Genomic DNA, 20,596 nt, shown 5'->3' on the forward strand with positions numbered 1-20,596 from the left:
TGGCAGCTCAGCCTTACCAAAATTCTGAGTCCCAATTATCAATTTGCTGTGACTCACTTTCTCCCATAGTTAGCAAGGGCACAGTAGCTCTTTTCTGGCTTAAAAGGAAATAGCTGTGGTGTATCCTATTCCTTTGTTTCTGTATTTGAAGTAAGAAAACATTTGATGAAATACTTCAAAGTACCTGTATCCTTTTATTTGTATTTGCTGAAAAACCTCCACGTAATCAACCACACCAAACAAATCTGACTCAGATGTCTCTGGTAGCATCACACTCAAAGAAAAAATAGATAAATCTTTTCTGCCACTTAATGATGTCCTCTGAGAAAAGAGATGAGAAATCATGTTCTTACAGAAAAAATGGGAGTGTATGCTTGAATTTGAGTTGCTGTTAGGACACTTTGCACAAGTGTTCTAATTAGAGAATCATCTGCTTGCATTTGTGCCTTCATACAGCTGATTTCTAAAAGTGACACCACAGACAGCATGAAATCACACTGCAGTGCTTGCAGCAGCTCACTGCTTTCTCATTTCCATTAGTACCACGAAGCTCTGCAGCTGTGCCTGAAGCAGAACCTGACCATCACAGAGGAGATGGCTGAGCGGATGACGGTCTCTAAGGACTCCAAGGACCTCTCTGAGGAGTCCCGCAGAGAACTCTTGGAGCAAATTGCAGACTGCTGCATGAGACAAGGCAATTACCACATGGCAACCAAGAAGTACACACAAGCTGGAAATAAGTTAAAGGTCAGTTGGGACAGGTAGAAAAAACAGCTGAGGAGGCTGAGCCTCTCACCTTTGTACAGTTTTACAAGAGTGATTTGAGAGGTAGGTCTTGGAACAGTCAGTAGGCTGTCCAGAGGAGGCTTCCCAATCATTTTAGCACTGTTTGATTTTTGTATTTGATTTTTGTATTCTATTTGCTCTCTCTGCCCTCCCACCCCCATCCATTGTTAGGCTATGAAGGCACTGCTGAGATCTGGAGACACAGAGAAAATTGTCTTCTTTGCGGGAGTCTCTAGACAGAGAGAGATTTACATCATGGCAGCCAACTATTTGCAGTCACTGGATTGGCGTAAGGACCCAGAGATTATGAAGAACATCATCAGCTTCTACACCAAAGGGAGGGCCCTGGATCTGTTGGCAGGATTTTACGATGTGTGTGCTCAGGTACACCCAGCTTCTGTCATTCTTCAAGGTGTTTAGGTTGTTAGCTGTGCAGTAAGAGCCTCATCTGAATCTCCCTTCCTGCAGGTGGAAATTGATGAGTATCAGAACTATGAGAAAGCACAGGGAGCACTGACAGAAGCATATAAATGTCTTTCAAAAGCAAAGACCAAAAGCCCTCTGGAACAGGAAAGCAAGCTAGCACATTTGCAAAGCAAGATGGCTCTGATAAAGCGATTCATCCACGCTCGGAGGTGAGTTGCTGTGTTTGGAGCATGTAGACTAATGACAAAAGTATCATGCAAGAGGAAAACACTCACAATTCAATAAATCATTTGCAGAAGACACACTTCTATAAGTAGTTGTAGCAGGGAACCAGAGGTGATTTTAAAAGCTATGTTGGCATTCGAGACCAAAGTATAACCAGAAATATGAGTAACTGTTGACCTGGAGAACCACAGCCATCTTTGGTTGGATGATTATCAAATGCACAGTACAAAAATCTTTCCCGTGCTTCACGTGGCAAGCTGAAAGTCCTCCCCCACACGATTTTTCTGTTTGCTCTTTTGCTAGGGTTTACTCTGAGGATCCCAAAGAAGCTGTCAGACAGTGCGAACTTCTCCTGGCTGAACAAGATCTTGACGACACCATCCGGCAGGGCGATGTCCTGGGATTTCTGGTTGAACATTATTTACAAGTGGAGGAATTCCATGTGGTAAGTTAATTTTCAGCTCTCACACGCTGAAGAGCCCAAACTTGTACACCAGCACATTTTGTCAACTGAAGAGCTCCTCAGCCAGGCTCTGAGGATGGATGCTTTTCACCTTTTTGCTGGGAGCTGTAGAAGCAGCGCACCCTCCTCCCTCTAACAGTGATTTCTGTGCTTTCCTCTAGGCTTACCAGTACCTGGAACAGATGCGGAAAAGAATTCCATGCACAAACCTGGCTTACTATGTCAAGCAGCAGACGATTGAGGCGGTTCACCGAGGAGCAGGAATTCCCATCAGCCAAGCCTTGCTTCCAGAGCAGAGTCAGCACAGCAGCACAGAGAACAAGGATGTGGAAGAAGAAGTGGCTGATGAAGTGGAAGGGCCCTGACACCTCACAGTTAGCAGCACCAAGGCCGAGCACTGCATCGTTTATTCTGTAGTCTTTAGGGGTCACAGATCAGTCAGCAACTGCTGCAGCAGACTCTTTTGATTATTACCAAGAAATTTATTTTTTTTCTGCTTGACTCTGTAATCAACAGTGATGGATTATTTTAAACACTACGTACAAAAAGCAGACTGTACCTAGCCTGGTATGAATCTAGTTTTTGTATTTTAATAAAGAAAAATTTTAAAAGAGAGCTGCATATTGCAAGCTCAGGCCTTGTTTGAGGAGGAAGTAAGGTGAAAAATTGTGAGCTGGCCAAATTCTCAGGTACAGGTGCCAACATACTTCTCTTTCCTTAGCAAACTTCTGAAAACAATCTCAGTTCCACGTGGCCAGGAGCTTGGGCAGAAGTCAAACCACTGCCCTTCTACTGCACGCTCTCCTCACCTCAAAGCTTTATTTCAATATTATAGGCTCATCCAGGCTGGAGCTGTGGTTTACAAGAAAGCTGGAGTTGAAGCCTCTGAATTGTAGAGTGGTTGAGTTTGTAAGGGAGCCCTAGACGTCATCTGGTCCCACACCCCACCTGTCTCTGAGCAGGGTCACCTGCAGCCAGCAAAGCCTCTCACTGCTCTGTGCATGTCAGATTTTAGAATGGAAGTTTCTTTCTGGCACAAACGGGACCACAGGCATGCATGGAACATAAAGCCAACATCAATAACCAAGGGCTCACTGAGCTTTCAGTGTCTTATGGTGCCCCATGAAAGCGTCACGCACAGAACTGTCAGATTAATGAGCCCTTCTGTTTGCAGTGATTTTTTTTTGATGACTTTGTGCCAAATTTTGGTGTGACCAGGAAAGCCTTGAATTGTATGCACTCAGACAAGAAAGGTGAAGGAACATTTTAAGATCAGAATCTGGTCCTCAGTTACTTCAGAAGAATCTCCTGTCTGTCTGTGTATTATACAGAAAGAATCACTTTGTTCCTTACTCACCCCAGTGCAGCTCTAACTCAAACCTTTAAGCCCTGGCAATTCATTTCAGAACTTTGCTGCAGCGATTCAGTGCTTCCATCTCTCAGGGTCATCCCCTACACCACCTCCCCCTTGAAGCAGCAGCCCTCCAATGCTGCCAGAGGATGGGAGCCTTTGTCAGGGGGTGTCACAGACAGCCCTGCGAGGTAAGTGGCTGCTTCCAGCCCTCCTGTTTTTCTGACAAGAAGTCTGCTATGAGATCTTCCCTGTATTTTTAGCAGAGCATTCAAACCTGCCAAGGTTATAAATAGCTGGGGTGGGGGCTGGGGGCGAGGGGAGGATGGCAGCGCTCGCCTGCCTTCCTGCATCTGTACACCCCGTACCGGATAGCAATAGCTCACTAAGTTGGCCTCCACTACAAAGTCCAGATGTCAAGTCAGGTTTGCTGGCTTACAGCACTGCGCCCTTCCCCCTTCTTCCTCTTCTCCAGCCAGGTGACTGCTGAAGAGGCCCCAGCAGTGCCTACACAAGTCCAGCTGGCAAGAGGATGAGGTTAAGGTCATTTCTTTTACCCTTCAGCTAGGACGGGGCAGTTTCCAGTTTCTTCTTCATGTTCTCCATTAGTAGCAAGTTCTGCAAGGCCAACCTCCTGCAGTCCCCATCCGGATCTTTCTCTACCACATCTGTAAAAGAACATGCCGAGGCTAAGTTGGAAAATGGACTAAAACACTGCTCTTCACCCAGCCTGTCTGTAATGTTACACTGACCATCACGGCCCTAAAGGCAACAGCAAAACATCTGCCATGCCAGAATTCACACTTCTCCCCTTGAGCTATCCGGAACCATTCTGTAGCCCATCCTCTAGCATGAATACAGTCTGCAGTTAAAAATATACTGATTCAGAAGCCTAAAGTCTCCATTCTGCAATTCTACACGACAGCTCAGTGCTTCCTCCTGAAATGTAGTTACAGCACTCTTGAACTGGGGATAAGGAACTTCCATGCCTGCTTCTTTAACATAATTTTCCTTCTGCTGGTCTTCTGCTAAACTAGTACATTTTTTATGTTTTATGGAGAATGAAAGGGAGGGGACGAAGCTGCTTCAAGCAGCTGTTATTTCAGGGGCCCTTACCGAGCCTGCAAAGCACAAACCAGGATGCACGCAGGATGTCTGAGCAGGGGGAGCCTGGAAGAGCAGAGAGCCTGTGCAAGGATATCCTGTACGCACAAGCAGTGTGCTCAGAGCCCAGCACTGTCAGCCCAAACACATGACTCATTCAGATTGAGCAGAACTATTTATAACCTCACGGAGAGCCTCACTGCAGTGTTTCCACCCTCCCTCTACAGAAGGAGAAAACGGGAAGGCTACAAGACAGCTTACTGCGAGCTCATAAGCTAAGAGACTGACATTGGCACTGCTTCTAATTCCACGAGCACAGACCTTGAATTGCTGCCACTTAGGGGGTACTAAGATACACTCAGCTCATTTCATCGAATAAATTTACCCATGGCAGCTCCACAGCACTTGCAAGGCTGGGAGGGGGGGGGGGGGGGGGGGGGGAATTCCCTCAATTCCTCAGCAGCTGCCTTTGAAGGAGTAGTTTCCTAGAAACGCTCAGGTATTCCCCTCAGACCTGACTGTCACAAAGGCAGGTCTCTAATGCCTGACCTCATCTGCAGGAGCAGCAAGGAGGAGCCCAGAACCTCCCAGGGAGAGACCTTTTACCAACAATCACAGAATCACAGAATTGTAGGGGTTGGAAGGGACCTCCAGAGCAAAGCCACAGCTCAAGAACTTGTGTTTCAGGAAGAAGCTCCATAAGGACACAAGTTTTAAGTGGCACTTAAACGACACCTGGCTACACATGGAGCAGAGTTGTGTTCTTAAAGGTTTCTAAATACATCATGGGAGCTTACATGTTCCCACCAGGAGCTATCGCACAATTTCCAGGCAACAGCACCACAAGAAAAGCCTGTTACACTTCCTACAGGCACAGAAAAATGCTGCTAACCCTGTTCTCCTCCTTCCAACTCATTAAAACCAGACTACACACACCCCTCATTCTGAAAAGAGAGCCACAGCATCCCTGGAAAGGCTTTACTTGGTGATAGCAGTGGTTAACAGCTGAGACGAGCAGATTCTTCAGAGCACACCATGTCATGGGGAAAGTAAAGCTTTTGGCCCCACAAGGCAGCTCTCTTTCTGTTAAAGGCCACAGAGCTCTGCAACCTGTGAGGATCAGAGGCCGCCTGTGTCAGTGCTGCTTCCTGCCTGCTCCCTGGGGAAAGCCAGCTCACCAAGAGGGGCAATGGTGAAGGAAACCAACCCAGGGAGTCACACAAGGGCCACACAGAACAGTGCAGGCTCCAGGAGCACAGACCACACAGCATCATTTCCTCTTGTGCCTGCAGCATGCTGCAGTACGCAACCATGCCCTTGTGCAGTTCTAGCTGTGCACTACTCATAAAAATTGGAGTTTGCACACATTGTTCAGCACAAGCTGCTCTCTTTCACAGGCTGTTACTTCCTTCAGCAATAGGATGTCAGGAGATGGGGCTCTTCCTCCTCCTATAGAACGTGCACACAGCATAACACAGCCACATAAGCCTTGTATGTCACTGCCTGGATGCAAGGTGCAACGCGACAGCGTTCTGCAGCTTCATGAGAAGAGTGCTTGGAGGCTTAGGCAGAGAAGGGGGTGCACAGCATATTCTAGGATATTTGTTTGGCAACTGTTCTAAAGCGTGAGGACAGCTGCACTTTGAGATGCCTCACACACCTCTCAGCTTGTGCTTTAGAGACCTCTACAATACGTCTCTACAGCACACGATGTGCTCTCCCACCTGCCCCAGACTTCAAGGCGAGCAGTGGGTATATGTTTGTCACACCAGTGTGGTGCACAACACAAGCACACTACTGCTGCAGCCACTCTTAAAGAGATGCAAACCAGAAAAACACTGACATTCCCCATCACGTCTCACCTTCCAGCCAGGACCGAGCCTCCAGAAGTTCCTCTGTCACATCTTGCAGAAGATGCTCTGCAGGGACACTGAGGAGTATGGAGGAGACACAGGACAGCAGCCCCTGCCGCACGTACCTGTTGGAGAGAGGCAAACCAGTCAGAACCTGCAGCTTCCTGCTCTACCTTGAGTTGCTTCTTATGGCTCACCTTAAGGCTTCTCCAGTTTCCACTATTTGTGATTATAGAATCATAGAATCACAAGGTTGGAAAGGACCTACAAGATCATCTATTCCAACCATCCTCCCACTACCACTGCTACCACAGGCCACTAAACCGTATCTCATAGCTCCTCATCCAGACCTCTTATGATAACCATTGCCACCTTCCTACTAATTAGGAGTGTAATTATGTATCAGCTGGCATGCCACTCACATACAGAGCCTCTCCCACACATGGGCTCAGTGTGCATAGCAGAACACAGAGACCTGGAAAACTCTGAGTTGAAAACAGAACTTGTGTGTTTCCAGCATTTTAGCTACGTGTTAATTTCCTTTCAAGTTGAATGCTGGAGCTGCATCTAAAGTTCTCTGAGCTTATTCAGTTGAAAACATTACAAGGATAGTTGGAGGAACGTGCCCTGTTTTTTATAGGTAATGATTGTACCTCCACACTAGAAGACACCAGCTAGTACCTGTTTGTTTGACATCAAAGCCATGATTTCATTACACACTCTAGCAATGCTCAAAGGAGCACAAGGCCAGAGGTCAGCGTTGAGAAGAACTGGGGAAGTCACTGGCATTCCCAGCCAGGTGCTGGACAAGGACAAGGACAGGCTGTGGCTGGCCAGCACAGGGGATCTTTAGAAACAAATGCACACAGCTACAACTCACGAGTCAGTGTGGAAACGCAGAGCCCAAACAAACTCCAGCAGTGCCTTTCCCATTGCAGTAACTGCCTGTAAAACAGGATTATGACAAACGCTGAATACCTTCACACTCACATCACTTCAAAGGACTGGATCTCGATGCGCACTGCTGTGAATGTCAGGGTTAACAATTATTTTACAGAAGAGAAAACTGAGGCAGTCAGAAGAACTGATGTACCCAACTTCCCATAGAAATTGAAAGAAAAACTACCAGAAGCAGCAGAAGGAAGTGCAGGGCTGCCTGAATCCCACACCTCCTTTCTGATCATCTTTTCTCAGCCCTTTAAGGACTCCTCAGCACGTGACCCAAACTCACTGCAGGCCTCAGAGCCCACTGCTGTGTCCAACAGCACCTCTGAGCTCCCAGGCTGGAACTCACTCCACACAGCCTTCCTTACCATGGTGTTGACAGCCAGGTACATCAGGACTGCTAAAGTGTGGACCAGTCTTCCAAGGACAAAGTGATCTTCCCCCAGGAGATCAAACGTTGACAAAGGTCTGCAAGTGCAAGACACAGTTCTGAACCAGTGACAGGGATGATCTCTGGAATGGTTGGGGTGGTTGTGAAGAGCAAACGGTCACGCGCAAATCTGACTTCCTAAAACAGCAGTCACTTCACAGACTCCAATACAGACCACAGCTGCTTGCTCCCAGACCAGAAACATCCTCTCCAGTGAGGATCACTTGCTTGACCAGCAGCCTAGCTTTGTTTGAAAGAACTGCATGCCAAAGCTAGCATTGCTGCCATCCTAGAAACAAACCATAAAGACAGATAGTACAAGAATCTTGATTCCAGTGGAATCAATTACTGACCCTTCCTTTGGTAAACAAAGACTTGAGTGATTGACAATAACCCGTGTCCTCTAACATGATGCAGTTAATTTCTGTTAAAGAGGGCAGCCTGAGTTCTGTGGCTTTGTATGAACCAGCCAAAGTGCTGTTGGATGCTGCGAAAATCATCACCCTGTGGACCTGCTGACAGGCTGTGCTTAGTAATGCATTCGCTTACTGCAGGGTCTCACATATTTCCATCCAAGAAAACTTCATTGGATAAGTGGAGAGCAGAAAATCTTCCTCAGTGTGTTTTATCCACGAGCCAGGCATCAGTGTGGTGTCACAAGACTCCCACATAACCTCTGGGCTCTATTCTGCTGCTCTGAGACAAGCGGAACAAGCAAGAGATTCACTCTCAAGCTGTCAAGTTCACATCCCAAGGTGTTCACTCACCTGTCAAAGTTCTGGATCAACGGAAAAAAGAAGTGTCCAGCAAGAGAATTGAACTCATTTGGATGCGAAGGCTGTTCCACTTGAGACTGCCCCTGTCCAAAGGAAAAATAAACTTAGACACAAGATGCAGCACCCATAGTTCTACATTCATCTATTGCAGCCATCCCACTGCCAGCTATTGCTTACTTGAACACCTATGGCTGCTAGCTTCCAGGCCAGTCAACTCACTCTCCACTTCAGATCCTCTCACACGTCCAAATGTTTCACTAAAATATACCTCAGTACTGCTGGGTTACATATAAAAAACAAGAAGAGAGTTTTGGAAAGCAATCCTCTGGGATGAACCATTGGGGAGTCACAGGACCTGGGAAACTGGCAATAACTTATCTCCCTGCAAAAGAGAGGAAGTCTGAGACTGTCCACTGCAGATGCAGCTGCACTGAAGGAGGATGCTCTCTGAGGTGCAGCCACAGCTCCCTGCAGTGGCCAGACAAGCTCAGAACATGCAAAGAATGGCCAGAGCTATCCTTCAATGCGAGACAAGGAGACCAAGATTTACTTTCATTCTCCTCCTGGGAGAGGACTACAGGATTTGGTACTGAAAAAAATTTAACAAAACACTGAAGTGAAACTGACATTTTAAGTAATCCAGTCCTGCCTTTGGACTGGGCTCAATTTCACGTCTATTTTGCTCTCTCCAGATAAAACTACAGCAACCCCTCCTGTCCTTGTTTCTGCTGGATTTGACATTTGTTGCTGCCGTGGCCTCACCTTAGCAAACCTCCTCGTCTTGCTTTTGATTCTCTCATCAACAATTCTTCTCCAGTCCTTGGAGCTGCCACTCTCAGGAAGGAGCTGGATACGAGGGTTTTGGGCACCAGAATGTTTGGTCTTCCCGTGGCCTTTGGCACAGGACAGTTCCTGAGCTGCTAAAACCAGCACCTAGATGAAAAAGAAGGGGGGATGGTGTTAAAATAGAGATAATCTGTACTGAGGAAACAAGTTGAATGCACCCAAAACAACGGGAACAGCAAGGCAGAAAGACACAAGTTTAGAATTAAGAACTGCAAGGCAAGCAATTGAAACCCAGTGAATGGACTCTGAGGTAATGGTGCAAGCAGTCACTGCCCTGAAACAGAACAGCAGCCCCCTGTTCAGACTCTGTAACCCTGACACAGAAAGAGGCACAGGCAGACTGCTGGCTTGCAAAAAGCAAAGAGATCCCAGAATGATGACACATCAGGAGAAAATGGCTGCTTTATGGCAAAAGATCATCACACATTTTTCATTGTGTGGGCAACAACTGCTGCTTAATTCAAATGCAACAGAATTAAGAGCAAGAGAAGAATGGCAGGCTCAAATATAACTAAGAGATTCTCATGCCTCTGCTTCCTTCTCACCTCTCCTACAAGGAAAAAGGGTCCCCATTGCATCTTAGGGACACTGCACTGGTGCAACAAAGACATAAGAGAAGTGGGAAGCGAAGAGAAGAGCGCTTACATCGAGAATATCCATGCGCTGACGAAGGCTGTAGTTCAGAGAGTAGAACTGGGAGGTCAAGTACTGTGCTACCTGTGCAGAAAAATCAAGGAGCAGTGAGCCCAGTCTGTAAACAGCCTTTCTACTCATTCCAAACATTCTAAACTCTCCATTTGAGGCAATGTTCAGTTTCCTGTCAGCTAACAACAAGACTCTGAGCTTGGGGAAGAAGAGCACTCTATGAACAGGGGAAATCAAATACTTCCAATTCTAGATTCTCCCAGAGGAAGTGAACAACAAACAGGACTTTGCTATTCTTCTCTCCCCCTATGCAGAGGTTTTCAAACAGCTGTCATGGCAGCTGATTACAAACAGCAGGCTGCCAGTGTGCCTCAGCTTGCTCCTACATAAAGCCATCTTCCTTTAGTGCAGGAATCCTTATCTAACTTGTCTCATCAGGTACACCCATACACACAAAATCATGTCCTTCAGCCTGTTACAGCTCTTGAACAAGCTTCTGCTTTCCTGTTGTTTGTTATCCATTCCAGATCCTTCCGTGCCCAGCCCATCTCTGAGGCACTGCCAGATTTGAACCAGCTCTTCACGCTCTGAAGCTGCCATTACCAAACCAGCCAGAGACTTCACCTCCTTAAATTTTTGCCAGTGCCTCAACTGGAAAAAAGGAAGCAGTAAGAGAGACTAACAGGTATTGGATCAGTGGTTAAAACAGCTACTTGTGCCTTCTGACGGAGCTCTGCAAAGCCTTCCAGGCAGGTCTTCTCCTCCAGATGCAACAGTATTTTTGCCAGCTCCACGCTAACCTGCTCAAAATAAGACAACAGGAATCATGCCACTGCAGGTTATGCTTCTCACAGGTTTTACAGAGTCCCATCCACCTTCCACTTCTAATGCTGTAGCACAGAGGGAACAATACAGGTAACAACATGTCCTTTACTCACGAGGGAGAAACAACACATTAAGATAAACATCATCAAGATGGATTTCTCAAAACACAGAACAAAACCCTCAGCTGATTTCTCCATCCACGTTCATTTTTCACTTTGGCTTTTTAGACAAATGCTAACATCGTGAGACAGGAAGACCTGACCCTACAGTTCCTGAATCAAATCCCACCTTTAGGTGTTCCCTGCCACGTCGCTGTGAGCAGTCATCACAGCAGCATCTTTGACCTAAGCTCCCTTCACTCAGGCTTTTAATCTTGATAACACAACCCACCTGCTCCCTTGTTAAGGAGCTACATTTGTACAAGCAAAGACAGGAAGTCCATTTGATTTTATTTCATTTTTGTTGGGAAATAACAATTATTCAATTTCAATTCAATGTCAATTACATCCAAAATTAAAATTATTTTATCTGTGGGATTCATGGCAGCTCTACGTGTTGCCTTTCCAAAGCTTTTTCTGCCCAGCACAAAGCATGGAAATTGCCCTGCTGCCCAAGTGACTGGCAAGGTCTACTTGCAAACACATTTCTTTTTCAGTGCTGGAGCTGCTCAGTGCCACTCTGCTGCCTTCACTCCTGCCTACTTCTTTGTGCTCTGTAGCCTCAGCTCAAAAGCAACTATTTCCTTCTATTTCCCTTCCCAAGCTCAAAATTCAGACATTAGCTCAGTGGGTTGCTCTGCTGGGAAGACTGATCTCCTCACAAGGCCAAAGGGATCGCCCAGCACCAGAGCCCACTGCTCACTGTTAGCTCACACTGCTTCACCTCTCTTGCTGCCGCTGGATTCTTCCGAACCAAGCTCTCAAGAGCCTTGACAGCTTCTTCCCACTTGTCCAGATCTTCAGAACCTGTCAGGACTGAAGGCAAACAGAAGGCAGGCAAGATATTAACAGAACGGCTCTGCTCAGGTACATGCCCTAATTTTCCTCTGCCAGCAGTTTGTCTTCTTACAAGAAGGCACAGCTGACCCAGCACACAACCAGCATTAAGAGCTGGACTGCAGCTCTTTATGAATGACAGTTCAGCACTTGAGCCCAGATAACTGAAAAAATACAGCTTCTCTGCATTAGCTCCGATAAAAACAACCGAACGAGACCGCTCTCCCCAAAACAGTCAGAAAAGATGAAGACTCATCCCAACATCTCACACCTTCAATACAGTCTCGAATATACACTGGAGCCTTTGTCTTCTTCAGTTCTTTATCCTCTGACATGTCGTAAGGCGTCAGGTCATCATCACTGTAAACAAAACAAGGGCAGGAGTTAGCCCACAGGGGAAGGCTATTCTTTGCCCAGCTGACCTCAAGGAAGTAAAGAAGCAGCACAAACACCACTGTTACACCACTACTACTGCAATGCAGAGCAGCATGGCTGCAGCCCACGCTAAAGGAGCTCCCTGGGAAGTTGTAAGAATGACTCTGTAAGCAGATCTGGCCAAGTGTAGGCAGGGGTCAGGAGACCCAGAGGCATGAAGCTGATTCTTGAGATTTCTTTATATGATATTTGTAAAAAGCCAGGATAAGCAGGTCCACTAATGAGTACATATATCAGTAAATCCAAGAAATGTCTCATCAGTCAATCAAACAATGAATACAATGGTTGTGCCTGACAGTGGCTTTGCTCCAGTTATTGACAAATGTTCTTGCATACAGTTTCCTACATGATGTCTTACTCTGCAGAACACCATTCAGCTGAACAAGGTCTGCTCCCTCATTCTGGTCAGAAAGAACAAAATTTGCTCCCTCCTCTCCAAGGCTGCTTTTAAGAACCTACTATTTCTTTTCCATTTCCTACCAGTTTCTTGACTCACACCTGTCAAGCTCAGCATCTGACTCCTCATCTGGCATCACATGAGTCGCTGCTGTAGGTGATTTCCCATTACTTTCCAATACTGGTGGCAGTGCAGCATCTGCATTCTCATTCCTGCTGAAAGCAATGAGAAACAATAAAACCAATAAGGTAACAGTCTGCATTCACAAGCAAAAAGCTCCCAGCTCCATCACAGCCCCACTGCCTCAATAGTATGACAAATTCTCGTTTCTGTGTTGTCCCACCCACACAAGGAACAAAGTCCTGAGGCAGAGAACGCGGTGAGGGGAGAAACAGAATCTCACAGCTGAAATGTAATAGAAAACAGAACCTGAGTTAGCTCATTTGCTGCATTCTCCCTCTGCTAAGTTGTACCTAGGATTGCTAAGGAAAGACTCGTCTGTGGTAGGTGGATCACACTGGTCTGGAGACCATCAGTGACACTGACCAAGTGGAGAGCTAGGATCTCAAACCTCTCCTAAGGAGACAAGTGCAGTAAAGTATTTCTTTGGACTTTGGTATGTCCTTTAATCTCTCTACTTCTCAAATGCTGCCTAAGCAGCTGTCAGTGCTGACTACACCACTGAAACAGGAGCTTTACATCTTCTGTAATTCACTGAAGTGCTGGACAGCTTCATTTGCTAATAACATCAAGTGACTGATTTATCTGCTGTTAAGAATAAGTGCTTCAAGAGCTACAGCAGATGCCACGAAAGCAAAGAGCACCACAGAACCAGGAATGGTCAACTGACAGATATCCCATATTTTTCTTACTGATGAATGGTCTGGACACAGAAGATCTCTCAGATGCAGACAGAGAGGCCCATTCAACTCTGCTCAGGGGAACGTAAAATCCCTACAAACTGCAGCATGGTTTCACTACGATCAGCTGTCAAAGAAGCAATTCTAACACATGCTACCATTTGAGTTGTGAATTTAAGATAATTATATTGCGTTATAACAACAGTGCATTGCAATGCTTTGTAAGAATATAAAAGACATCTTGAATTCCACATATGGTCCTAAAGTACAGCTCAAAAAAGGTACACAGAAAGGCAAAAAGAATGACCAGGGGCTCAAAATTGATTACATACAAGGAATGACAAAAAAATTGAGGGCTTGTCTGGAAGGGACAACGATCGACAAAAAAGGCATGAGGAGAATTAAAAAGTTCAGAATCAAACAACACATCTCTTCCAGATGCAGTCCCCAAAGATTATCAAGCGAAAAAATCAAATCAGACAAAACTTCCTGTTACTCAGCATATTTTTTGTATCTGCTACATGGAAATGAAGAGCAGCAATGTCTTACTCATTGTCTGGAAGACCTGGGAGGACACTGAGTGGTGCAGCTTGTACCAGAAGGGACTTCAGCTCTCTTGCTTCATCATCTTCTTCATACTAGACATTCAGAATAACTGTTACTGCTCTCAAGATGACAAACATGCTCAGCATGCAACACCTGACCCCTCTGCAGTGTGCAAATGGGGACTGAATCATCCTCAGCTGAACACACAGCCATCCCTTTTGTTTCAATCACTACCAGCAGTAACATTAAAGCTGCACAGAGATCAGTGCCATGCGTAATCTTCCCCCCTGTATTTCATGGTAGTGCTTGGTCAGACCTTGTCTCAGTGTTATTTATAATCTTCAAAACGTTTCATAAGTGGCAATGCAACAAGGAGAATGAATCAGGTTTTTATTGAACAAATGGGATTTTATCACATAATTCTTATACATTATACTGGCAATAACATGACAAAGATCCCCATGTCAATCTTGAAAATCTCAGGGCAGGCGTTCCCAGCATGTCAGGGAACACACACTCACCACTCCCAGCTCCCATAGGTCAGACTGGGGTTTCCTCACACAATGTGACAATCTTCCAGTGGTCCATTACTTACTAACAATTTACCATAAGCTTAACCATCAGATTACGCCCCTAGGGCCACCCTCACCCGTCCGCCTGGTTTTTATGCAATTCCTTTTTGTAATCGGGCAACCTCTCTTTTGGAAAACATCGCTGACTCTCCTCACTTCCAGATAAGAAGTGTTAGAAGGTTGGATCTTAGGAGGAAGTTTTTCAGCCAGAGGGTGGTGAGGCACTGGCACAGGTTGCCCAAGGAGGCTGTGGATGCCCCATCCCTGCAGGCATTCAAGGCCAGGCTGGATGTGGCTCTGGGCAGCCTGGGCTGCTGGTTGGCGACCTGCACACAGCAGGGGATTGGAACTGATGAGCACTGTGCTCCTTTGCAACCCAGGCCATTCTATGACTCTGTGATAACGCTCTGGCTCACCTGCTTTTAAACTTGTACTCCCTCTGTGCCCCACGTACCAGAGAGAAATTTCACTATAACCTTTACCTGAAACTGCAGGACGGGCCCATCCGTGTTAATCTTTGAACTGATGCTCTCGGCCACTATCATCCCCAGGCGCCGTATCTGAGGCAGGCTGCTGTCCAGGTGGCACTTCACACCCTCCATCATGCTCGTGAGAAGTTCTGCAGAACACAGACAGCACGCAGACAATGCCAGAGCCAAATGTGTGCCTTCAGAGGTCATCCAGCAAAGGGCAGAAAGGCAAGAAGGGCCTAAGCAACCACGACTTCTGCCTGCAATGGCAGTACTGCCTTTCAACACCAACATACTGAAGCCATGCTTTGTTGTGGGCACACAAGCACACATCACAAACATATTATGAATCTGGAATATTTAGTTTTTCACTGGTATAAAAAAACAGAAAAGATTTCAATCCTTAGCTCATGTTTAGAGCTTTGAAACTGGGTAAGTGAAACCCACAGCATGAGGAAATGGCAAATTCTGGCCAGTGCAATAATCAGGGGCAGGAGTTTCCCTCATCACCTAGGCAAGCTGACACAGGTAACTAACATCAGCATTTCTCAGCCCAGAGAGAACTGTGATTGCCATCCTTATCTGGCAGACCTACTGTCAGCTCAGAAAAGCTTATGTGTTCAGCAGCTGCCAGAGAGAAAACAGGTTATAAAACTTGAGCACAGTAAAACTTGAGGCAGTAGCAGGTCTTGTGAAGCACAATGAACTCCAGCCTGAAATGGCAGAACAGGTTGTCCCAAGTCAACCTTCCAACAAGTGAAAAACAAAGCCAGACAAGAAGCAACTCTAAAAATTGGACAGATATTACTTTTTTTTTGCAATAAAAGTTTTATTTTCAGACCAGAACCCCACTCTGCTACATGTTATCTAATCACAAAACAGTCCTTGCCTGTAACACACTATCACTACTCACCTAACAAGTGAGCACACTGAGGGAGCAGAACACAGGAATGCACACAGACAGAGCCTAGCCAAACTGCTTCTGATTCATGGTGCTCTTCCCTCCCATCTCTTCTGAAGTGTTACTCACGCTCCAGCACCAAGACAATTTAAGCACTTGATTCCTCCACCCAGTTCCAGAACCAATCCAAGTTTTCCTGAGACAAAACTTAAGGGTTCCTAGGGCCACTATTCAGCTAAGAACTTCAGTTCAAAGATACCGATCTCCAACTTCACACTTTAAAGCTCCGTGCTTGGAATCACTTTGTATCATTGCTAAAGGAAAAGGATTCCAGCAGGACACCCGGCCTGACAGGATGAAGACAGGACAGTTTTGTTCCCCTACACATCAAAACAAATCATTCTCTCTTCCCAGTCAGACTTTCTGTTAAACACATCCATGCCTCACTTCTGCCACCTCACCTTGCCTGCAGCTCTCTATTTCGGGTTCCTTCAGGTGAGAAAGGCAGATAAGAATGGCCTTACTAATGTACTGCTGCTGCTCCACTGGAGAGTGTTTCACTGCACTGCTGCTGCCCCAGGTCTCCAACAGCTCTCGCAGCACCTGAATCAGAGTATAAACAACTTTGTTCATCCAAACTATCTTGGAACAGATCTTTTCCACGTGTCAGACATACAGCACATGACACCTCAGGATGGCCCACAGGTCTTAATGCCTCTCAGTGCAGTCAGCCTCCCTACCCATGGTGCTAACTTTGTATTTCAGAGACCAAAACGGTCTTGTGCTTGGCCAGCTGAGAAGTCCAGACCATCTTCCTTTAATATCTTGTTAAATGTAAGATTTTTGAATGATAAACACATTTCTTTTTCTTAAACACAGTATCATACTGCTTTCTGACAGTAATACATTGTTCTGCACATTATCTGCTATCACACAATGTTTCCAGTCCAATGTTCAAAGAGCAGCTGCCAGTGGTCTTAGATTTTAGAGCTTGTAACCACTGCAAAAAACAAACAAACAAACAAACAAAAACCCAACACATCAAAATGATACCAAAACAGGGTGATTTCCAGAAATACAAACTTCCTGGAAGTTCTGGTGGTACACTGCTAAACTGGAGAGAGAAATGATCTGTATCCCCACTGAGGTTAAGGGGGAAAAAGAGATTCTGAAGCATCAAGCATGCAGCACACAGACGGCTCATAACCAACTTCAGCACTTTCTGTCACCCAGGTCAGCTGAGAGAAGCTGAGGAGGACAAAGGGCACCTGTAACAATCCAGACCTTTGCAGTTTTGCTACCTGGAGGACAATTTGCCAAGTGAATATGAAAAGCATCAGCAGTGCAGAACGTCTTTGGTTTTGCACAACGTGTTGGTTTTGCACCAGTCAGCATCCCAGGGCTGCCATTGCTGCCACGAGCAGCAGCAAGAGTGACTTAGGGAAATTCCAACACCCCACCCCACACGGACACACATTCATAGTGTAGAATTCCTTCCGATCAGACACCTCACCAAGGCCATGCCTTAACCTTACCTTGATCAGTAAGGCACGACGAAGGCTCTCCAGGGACAGATAGCCAAGAAGATTCTGCAGCACTGCAGTCTGTAATGAAAACCACAGGTCTTGCTTTAACTGGGCATAAAGTCAGCGTCCAGCAATGCTGAACGTGTGTTAAACTACAATGTGAAGGACTGGTTGACAGCATTCAAACAAAAAAACTAATTAAAAAAGGAAAAAATAAGAACAAAAAAGCAATACAAGCAATTGCTGATGAAATATATGGCAAATCAGGACAGGAATGCAGCACTGGTACCAGCAAGACCAGACAAATACAGAACAGACACAGTCTAGACCTGGAGCTCAGCTAAATCAAACCAAACCCAACAACAACAAATTGGCACTATGGCAAAGACTGGCATTGCTTCACTGCTGTTCAGCTCAGAGCCCTTACCGTGCAGCCATACTGCAACAGCAGCATCTTCTGTGTCACGACAAACTGAGCTTTCTTATTTTTCACAACCAGATTCCCCAGCAATCTAGACAAGACATCTGCCCTAGCAAAACAACAGCAAAACATTAGGGATCTATGGAGGGATTGTCACACTGCCTCTCATTACATGAGATTCTTTGAGCAGCTATTTGCACTGAAGTGAACACCTCTAAGTGTTACGAGTCACTCAATGGTTGCAAATAATGTTTTTTTTCACTGCATGCCATGGCTCAGGCCTGTAGGGAGCAGTGCAGGTTCTAGCTGAGGGGGAACAACCAGCAATTTTGTCCCTTGGTCCCTCAGGAAATGGCACTGTAAGAAACAGATTACACACGTGTGTGTGTGCCAGCATCTGTCCTAAGTGTCTGTGGCAAAGTTCCTCCCTGAAGCAGAGCAAAAGCTGGAAAACAGAGTTCTTACCCCGGCGCTCTCTGAACAAAACCAAGGACCACTGCCTCCATCCAGCGGTCTGGCACACACTCAACCAACCGCCAGCAAATTCTTCGCCAGATGCAGTCAGACTTGGTGAGATCCGTGAGGTGGGGCATCAAAACACTCAGAATTTCCTCTGAAGGAGAAAAGAAAGAAACACATCAGCTGGGAAGAAGGACTGCAACGCTTCTTGAGGTCAGCTGCAAGCATAAAGATCTTCATGGACGGAGAAACAGAACAGTCTGCAATTCTATTTTCTTTCTGTGGTGGGAACACTGTGCAGCCTAAGAAACTTGCAAGCATTCCTCACTGCAGTAAACAGATGTGCAATCTCTCCTTCTTGTCCCTGAAGCCCTGTCAGCAACTACTGTGACTTTAAACTCCTAAGCCAAGCGAGACTGAAGGCTACTCATAGGAGATGATTATTACATATGGGGAGTGATTTTTGCTGGTATTTACAACACACTTTCAGGTTACTGGATTAGATGCACTAGAAGAGCACTTAATAGTTATGCCCCAAACGGCAAGGGGAAGGGCAGAAAGCTCACATGTTTTCAAGGTATGAGCACATCACACTTGCATGAGATGATAGAAGAGCATCGCCATCTATCAGGTCTGTAGCTGAGCGGCCTCAGAAAGCAGAGAGCAGCCTGTGCTGATCCACAAATAAAACCTCAAAGCTACCAGGTCAGGTAGAACACTCACTTTGTCTCCCATGAACACAGACCTTTCCCAGAATATGTGAAACGAAAGAGACTGAGCAATCCAAGCCACCTGGAATGAAACAGACAGAAGCTTAACAAGATCATCACCAGCATCACACAAAGCTGGTACACACATACCTACAGGCCACAAGTCTGAAAATGCAGATGAGTTTTCTTTTGAGGCATGACTTCAGCCACCCCCACCCCCCCCATCTGCCTTCAGGTACAAACCAACCCAACATCATCCACGCAGAGGTGGAGTGAGAGCACTGAATAGCTCAGTGCTGCTTCAGCACAACGGTGAGTGCATTAGCGGTTGGTTCTGCACTGGTCTTCCACACACTTCATTTAGCTCACAGCTGGCAAGGGATGAGGATATTTAATAGTTCACAGGGCTGCAGCTTTTAGCAGGACTTTTAACAGCCTCAGTCTCAATCCTGGTATCTTATCCTCTTAAAGCACAACATACTTCACAATAGAAGATGAACTTAAGGCTCCACAACACCCATTATTTACACCTCGAGCACCAGTCGAGGGCTCCACGCACAAAACACTCCAGAGGAGCCGCCTATACGCACCAGTTCTGCATTCTCACCTCTGAGCGAAGCAGAGACGTTGTGCAGCACCTGGAGAACCGCGCCGCCCAGCAGAGGGAAGTAATGCTGCGGGAAGAACACGGCGGGGCTCCGGCCCAGGAGGCTGTTGCCGACGAGGTCGGGCAGACACACGATCCTGCCCAGCAGCGCGTCCTGCCGTTCGGCCGAGCCGGGTCGGGAATGCTGCTGGCACTGCTCCCAGATGAGCGCGGACAGGCGGCCCTGCCGCAGGAACATCTCCAGCACCTCGGGCACCGCCGCCAGCCGCCAGTCGGAGCTGAAGGAGGAGAGCTGCGCTGAGTGCCCACCCCGCCCCGCCGCAAGGAGCTGCGCGCGCGGCTGCCGTGCTGCTACCGCCGCAACCCCGCTGCGGGCACCGCCGCCCCGAGGCGCCCCGACCCCGGCCGTGGGTGGGCTGCAGGCAGCCCGGGACAGGGATGGGGCTGCGAGGTTCCTCCCAGCTCAACCGCTCCTGGATTCTGCCATCCCCTAAAGGCGACCCCGAGCCGCCGAGTCGAGCAGCACGGCCGCTCCATGACCCCACGGGAAGACCCACTCAACCCCCACTCCCCTGCCCGATCCCCGAGGCGCGGCACTGACCGCGGGGCCGCCAGGCTGTCGGTCAGCGCGCTGAAGGCGAGATCGGGCGGGCCCTCCAGGAAGAGGCTCCGCCACGGGCCGGCCGGCTCCTCCGGCCCCGCCGCCAGGTTGCGCAAGAAGGCGCCGAGGCGCGCCCGCTCTCGCTCGCCGAGTGCCGCTGGATCCCCCGCCGCAGCCAGGGCCGCCCGCACGGCGCCCACCGCCTCTGCCTCAGGACGGAGCCCGGGCCCGGCCGCCTGCAGAGCGCTCTCCAAGGCCGCCGCCATGATGGAGATCGTACCGCTTCCGGCCGCCATGGTGGAGGCCGTGCCCACTTCCGGCCGCCATGTGGTGACCAATGGTAGTGCCAGAAGAAGGCCCCGCCCACGCTGTTCTTAAAGGCGCAGGAGCCCCTCTGTCTCTGAGAGCGCGGGCGGAAACG

The 20,596-nt window shown here is 47.4% G+C and overlaps 2 protein-coding genes across 8 annotated transcripts in view; one reads left to right on the forward strand and one right to left on the reverse strand.

Moving 5' to 3' along the window:
• The window catches only part of IFT140 (intraflagellar transport 140), an 83,720-nt gene extending 79,906 nt beyond the window's left edge, over nt 1–3,814 (forward strand). For all 5 annotated transcript variants that reach the window (XM_048961296.1, XM_048961292.1, XM_048961295.1 and 2 more), the window contains 5 exons: nt 541–747; nt 958–1,170; nt 1,255–1,421; nt 1,741–1,882; nt 2,062–3,814. In XM_048961296.1, the coding sequence (XP_048817253.1) occupies nt 541–747; nt 958–1,170; nt 1,255–1,421; nt 1,741–1,882; nt 2,062–2,265 (933 nt within the window). In that variant the 3' untranslated portion in view covers nt 2,266–3,814. The remainder of the gene's footprint in view (nt 1–540; nt 748–957; nt 1,171–1,254; nt 1,422–1,740; nt 1,883–2,061) is intronic.
• Nucleotides 1,143–20,472, reverse strand: TELO2 (telomere maintenance 2). 3 transcript variants are annotated; one of them, XM_048961298.1, is made up of 21 exons: nt 20,176–20,472; nt 19,575–19,852; nt 18,981–19,049; nt 18,264–18,411; nt 17,805–17,907; nt 17,387–17,455; nt 16,313–16,454; nt 14,963–15,099; nt 13,912–14,000; nt 12,604–12,717; nt 11,942–12,030; nt 11,558–11,649; nt 10,534–10,650; nt 9,851–9,922; nt 9,122–9,292; nt 8,351–8,442; nt 7,522–7,621; nt 7,089–7,153; nt 6,218–6,333; nt 3,809–3,919; nt 1,143–1,248 (listed from the first exon to the last, which is right to left on the reverse strand). In XM_048961298.1, the coding sequence occupies exons 1-20, from the start codon at nt 20,469–20,471 to the stop codon at nt 3,816–3,818; spliced, it is 2,463 nt and encodes an 820-aa protein (XP_048817255.1). In that variant the 5' UTR covers nt 20,472; the 3' UTR covers nt 1,143–1,248; nt 3,809–3,815. The 3 variants fall into 3 exon arrangements, with proteins under 3 accessions (XP_048817255.1, XP_048817256.1, XP_048817254.1); XM_048961299.1 differs by lacking the exon at nt 1,143–1,248 and adding an exon at nt 1,889–2,073 and having other exon boundaries at nt 12,604–12,714; XM_048961297.1 differs by lacking the exon at nt 1,143–1,248 and adding an exon at nt 1,889–2,073.
• Between the last annotated feature and the right edge of the window lie 124 nt (nt 20,473–20,596).

Source organism: Lagopus muta, chromosome 15 (genome assembly GCF_023343835.1).
Source record: "Lagopus muta isolate bLagMut1 chromosome 15, bLagMut1 primary, whole genome shotgun sequence".
In the NCBI taxonomy this organism is placed as follows: Eukaryota; Metazoa; Chordata; class Aves; order Galliformes; family Phasianidae; genus Lagopus; species Lagopus muta.

Coding starts and splice junctions, on each gene's coding strand:
- TELO2 (XM_048961298.1), bottom strand. CDS start 20,471: ATGGCGGCCGGAAGCGGTACGATCTCCATCATGGCGGCGGCCTTGGAG. Junction 15,100..16,312: donor AATAGAGAGCTGCAGGCAAG/GTGAGGTGGCAG, acceptor TGTGTTCTGCAG/AACTTCTCACGAGCATGATG. Junction 7,154..7,521: donor ACCTGGCTGTCAACACCATG/GTAAGGAAGGCT, acceptor CCTGTTTTACAG/GCAGTTACTGCAATGGGAAA.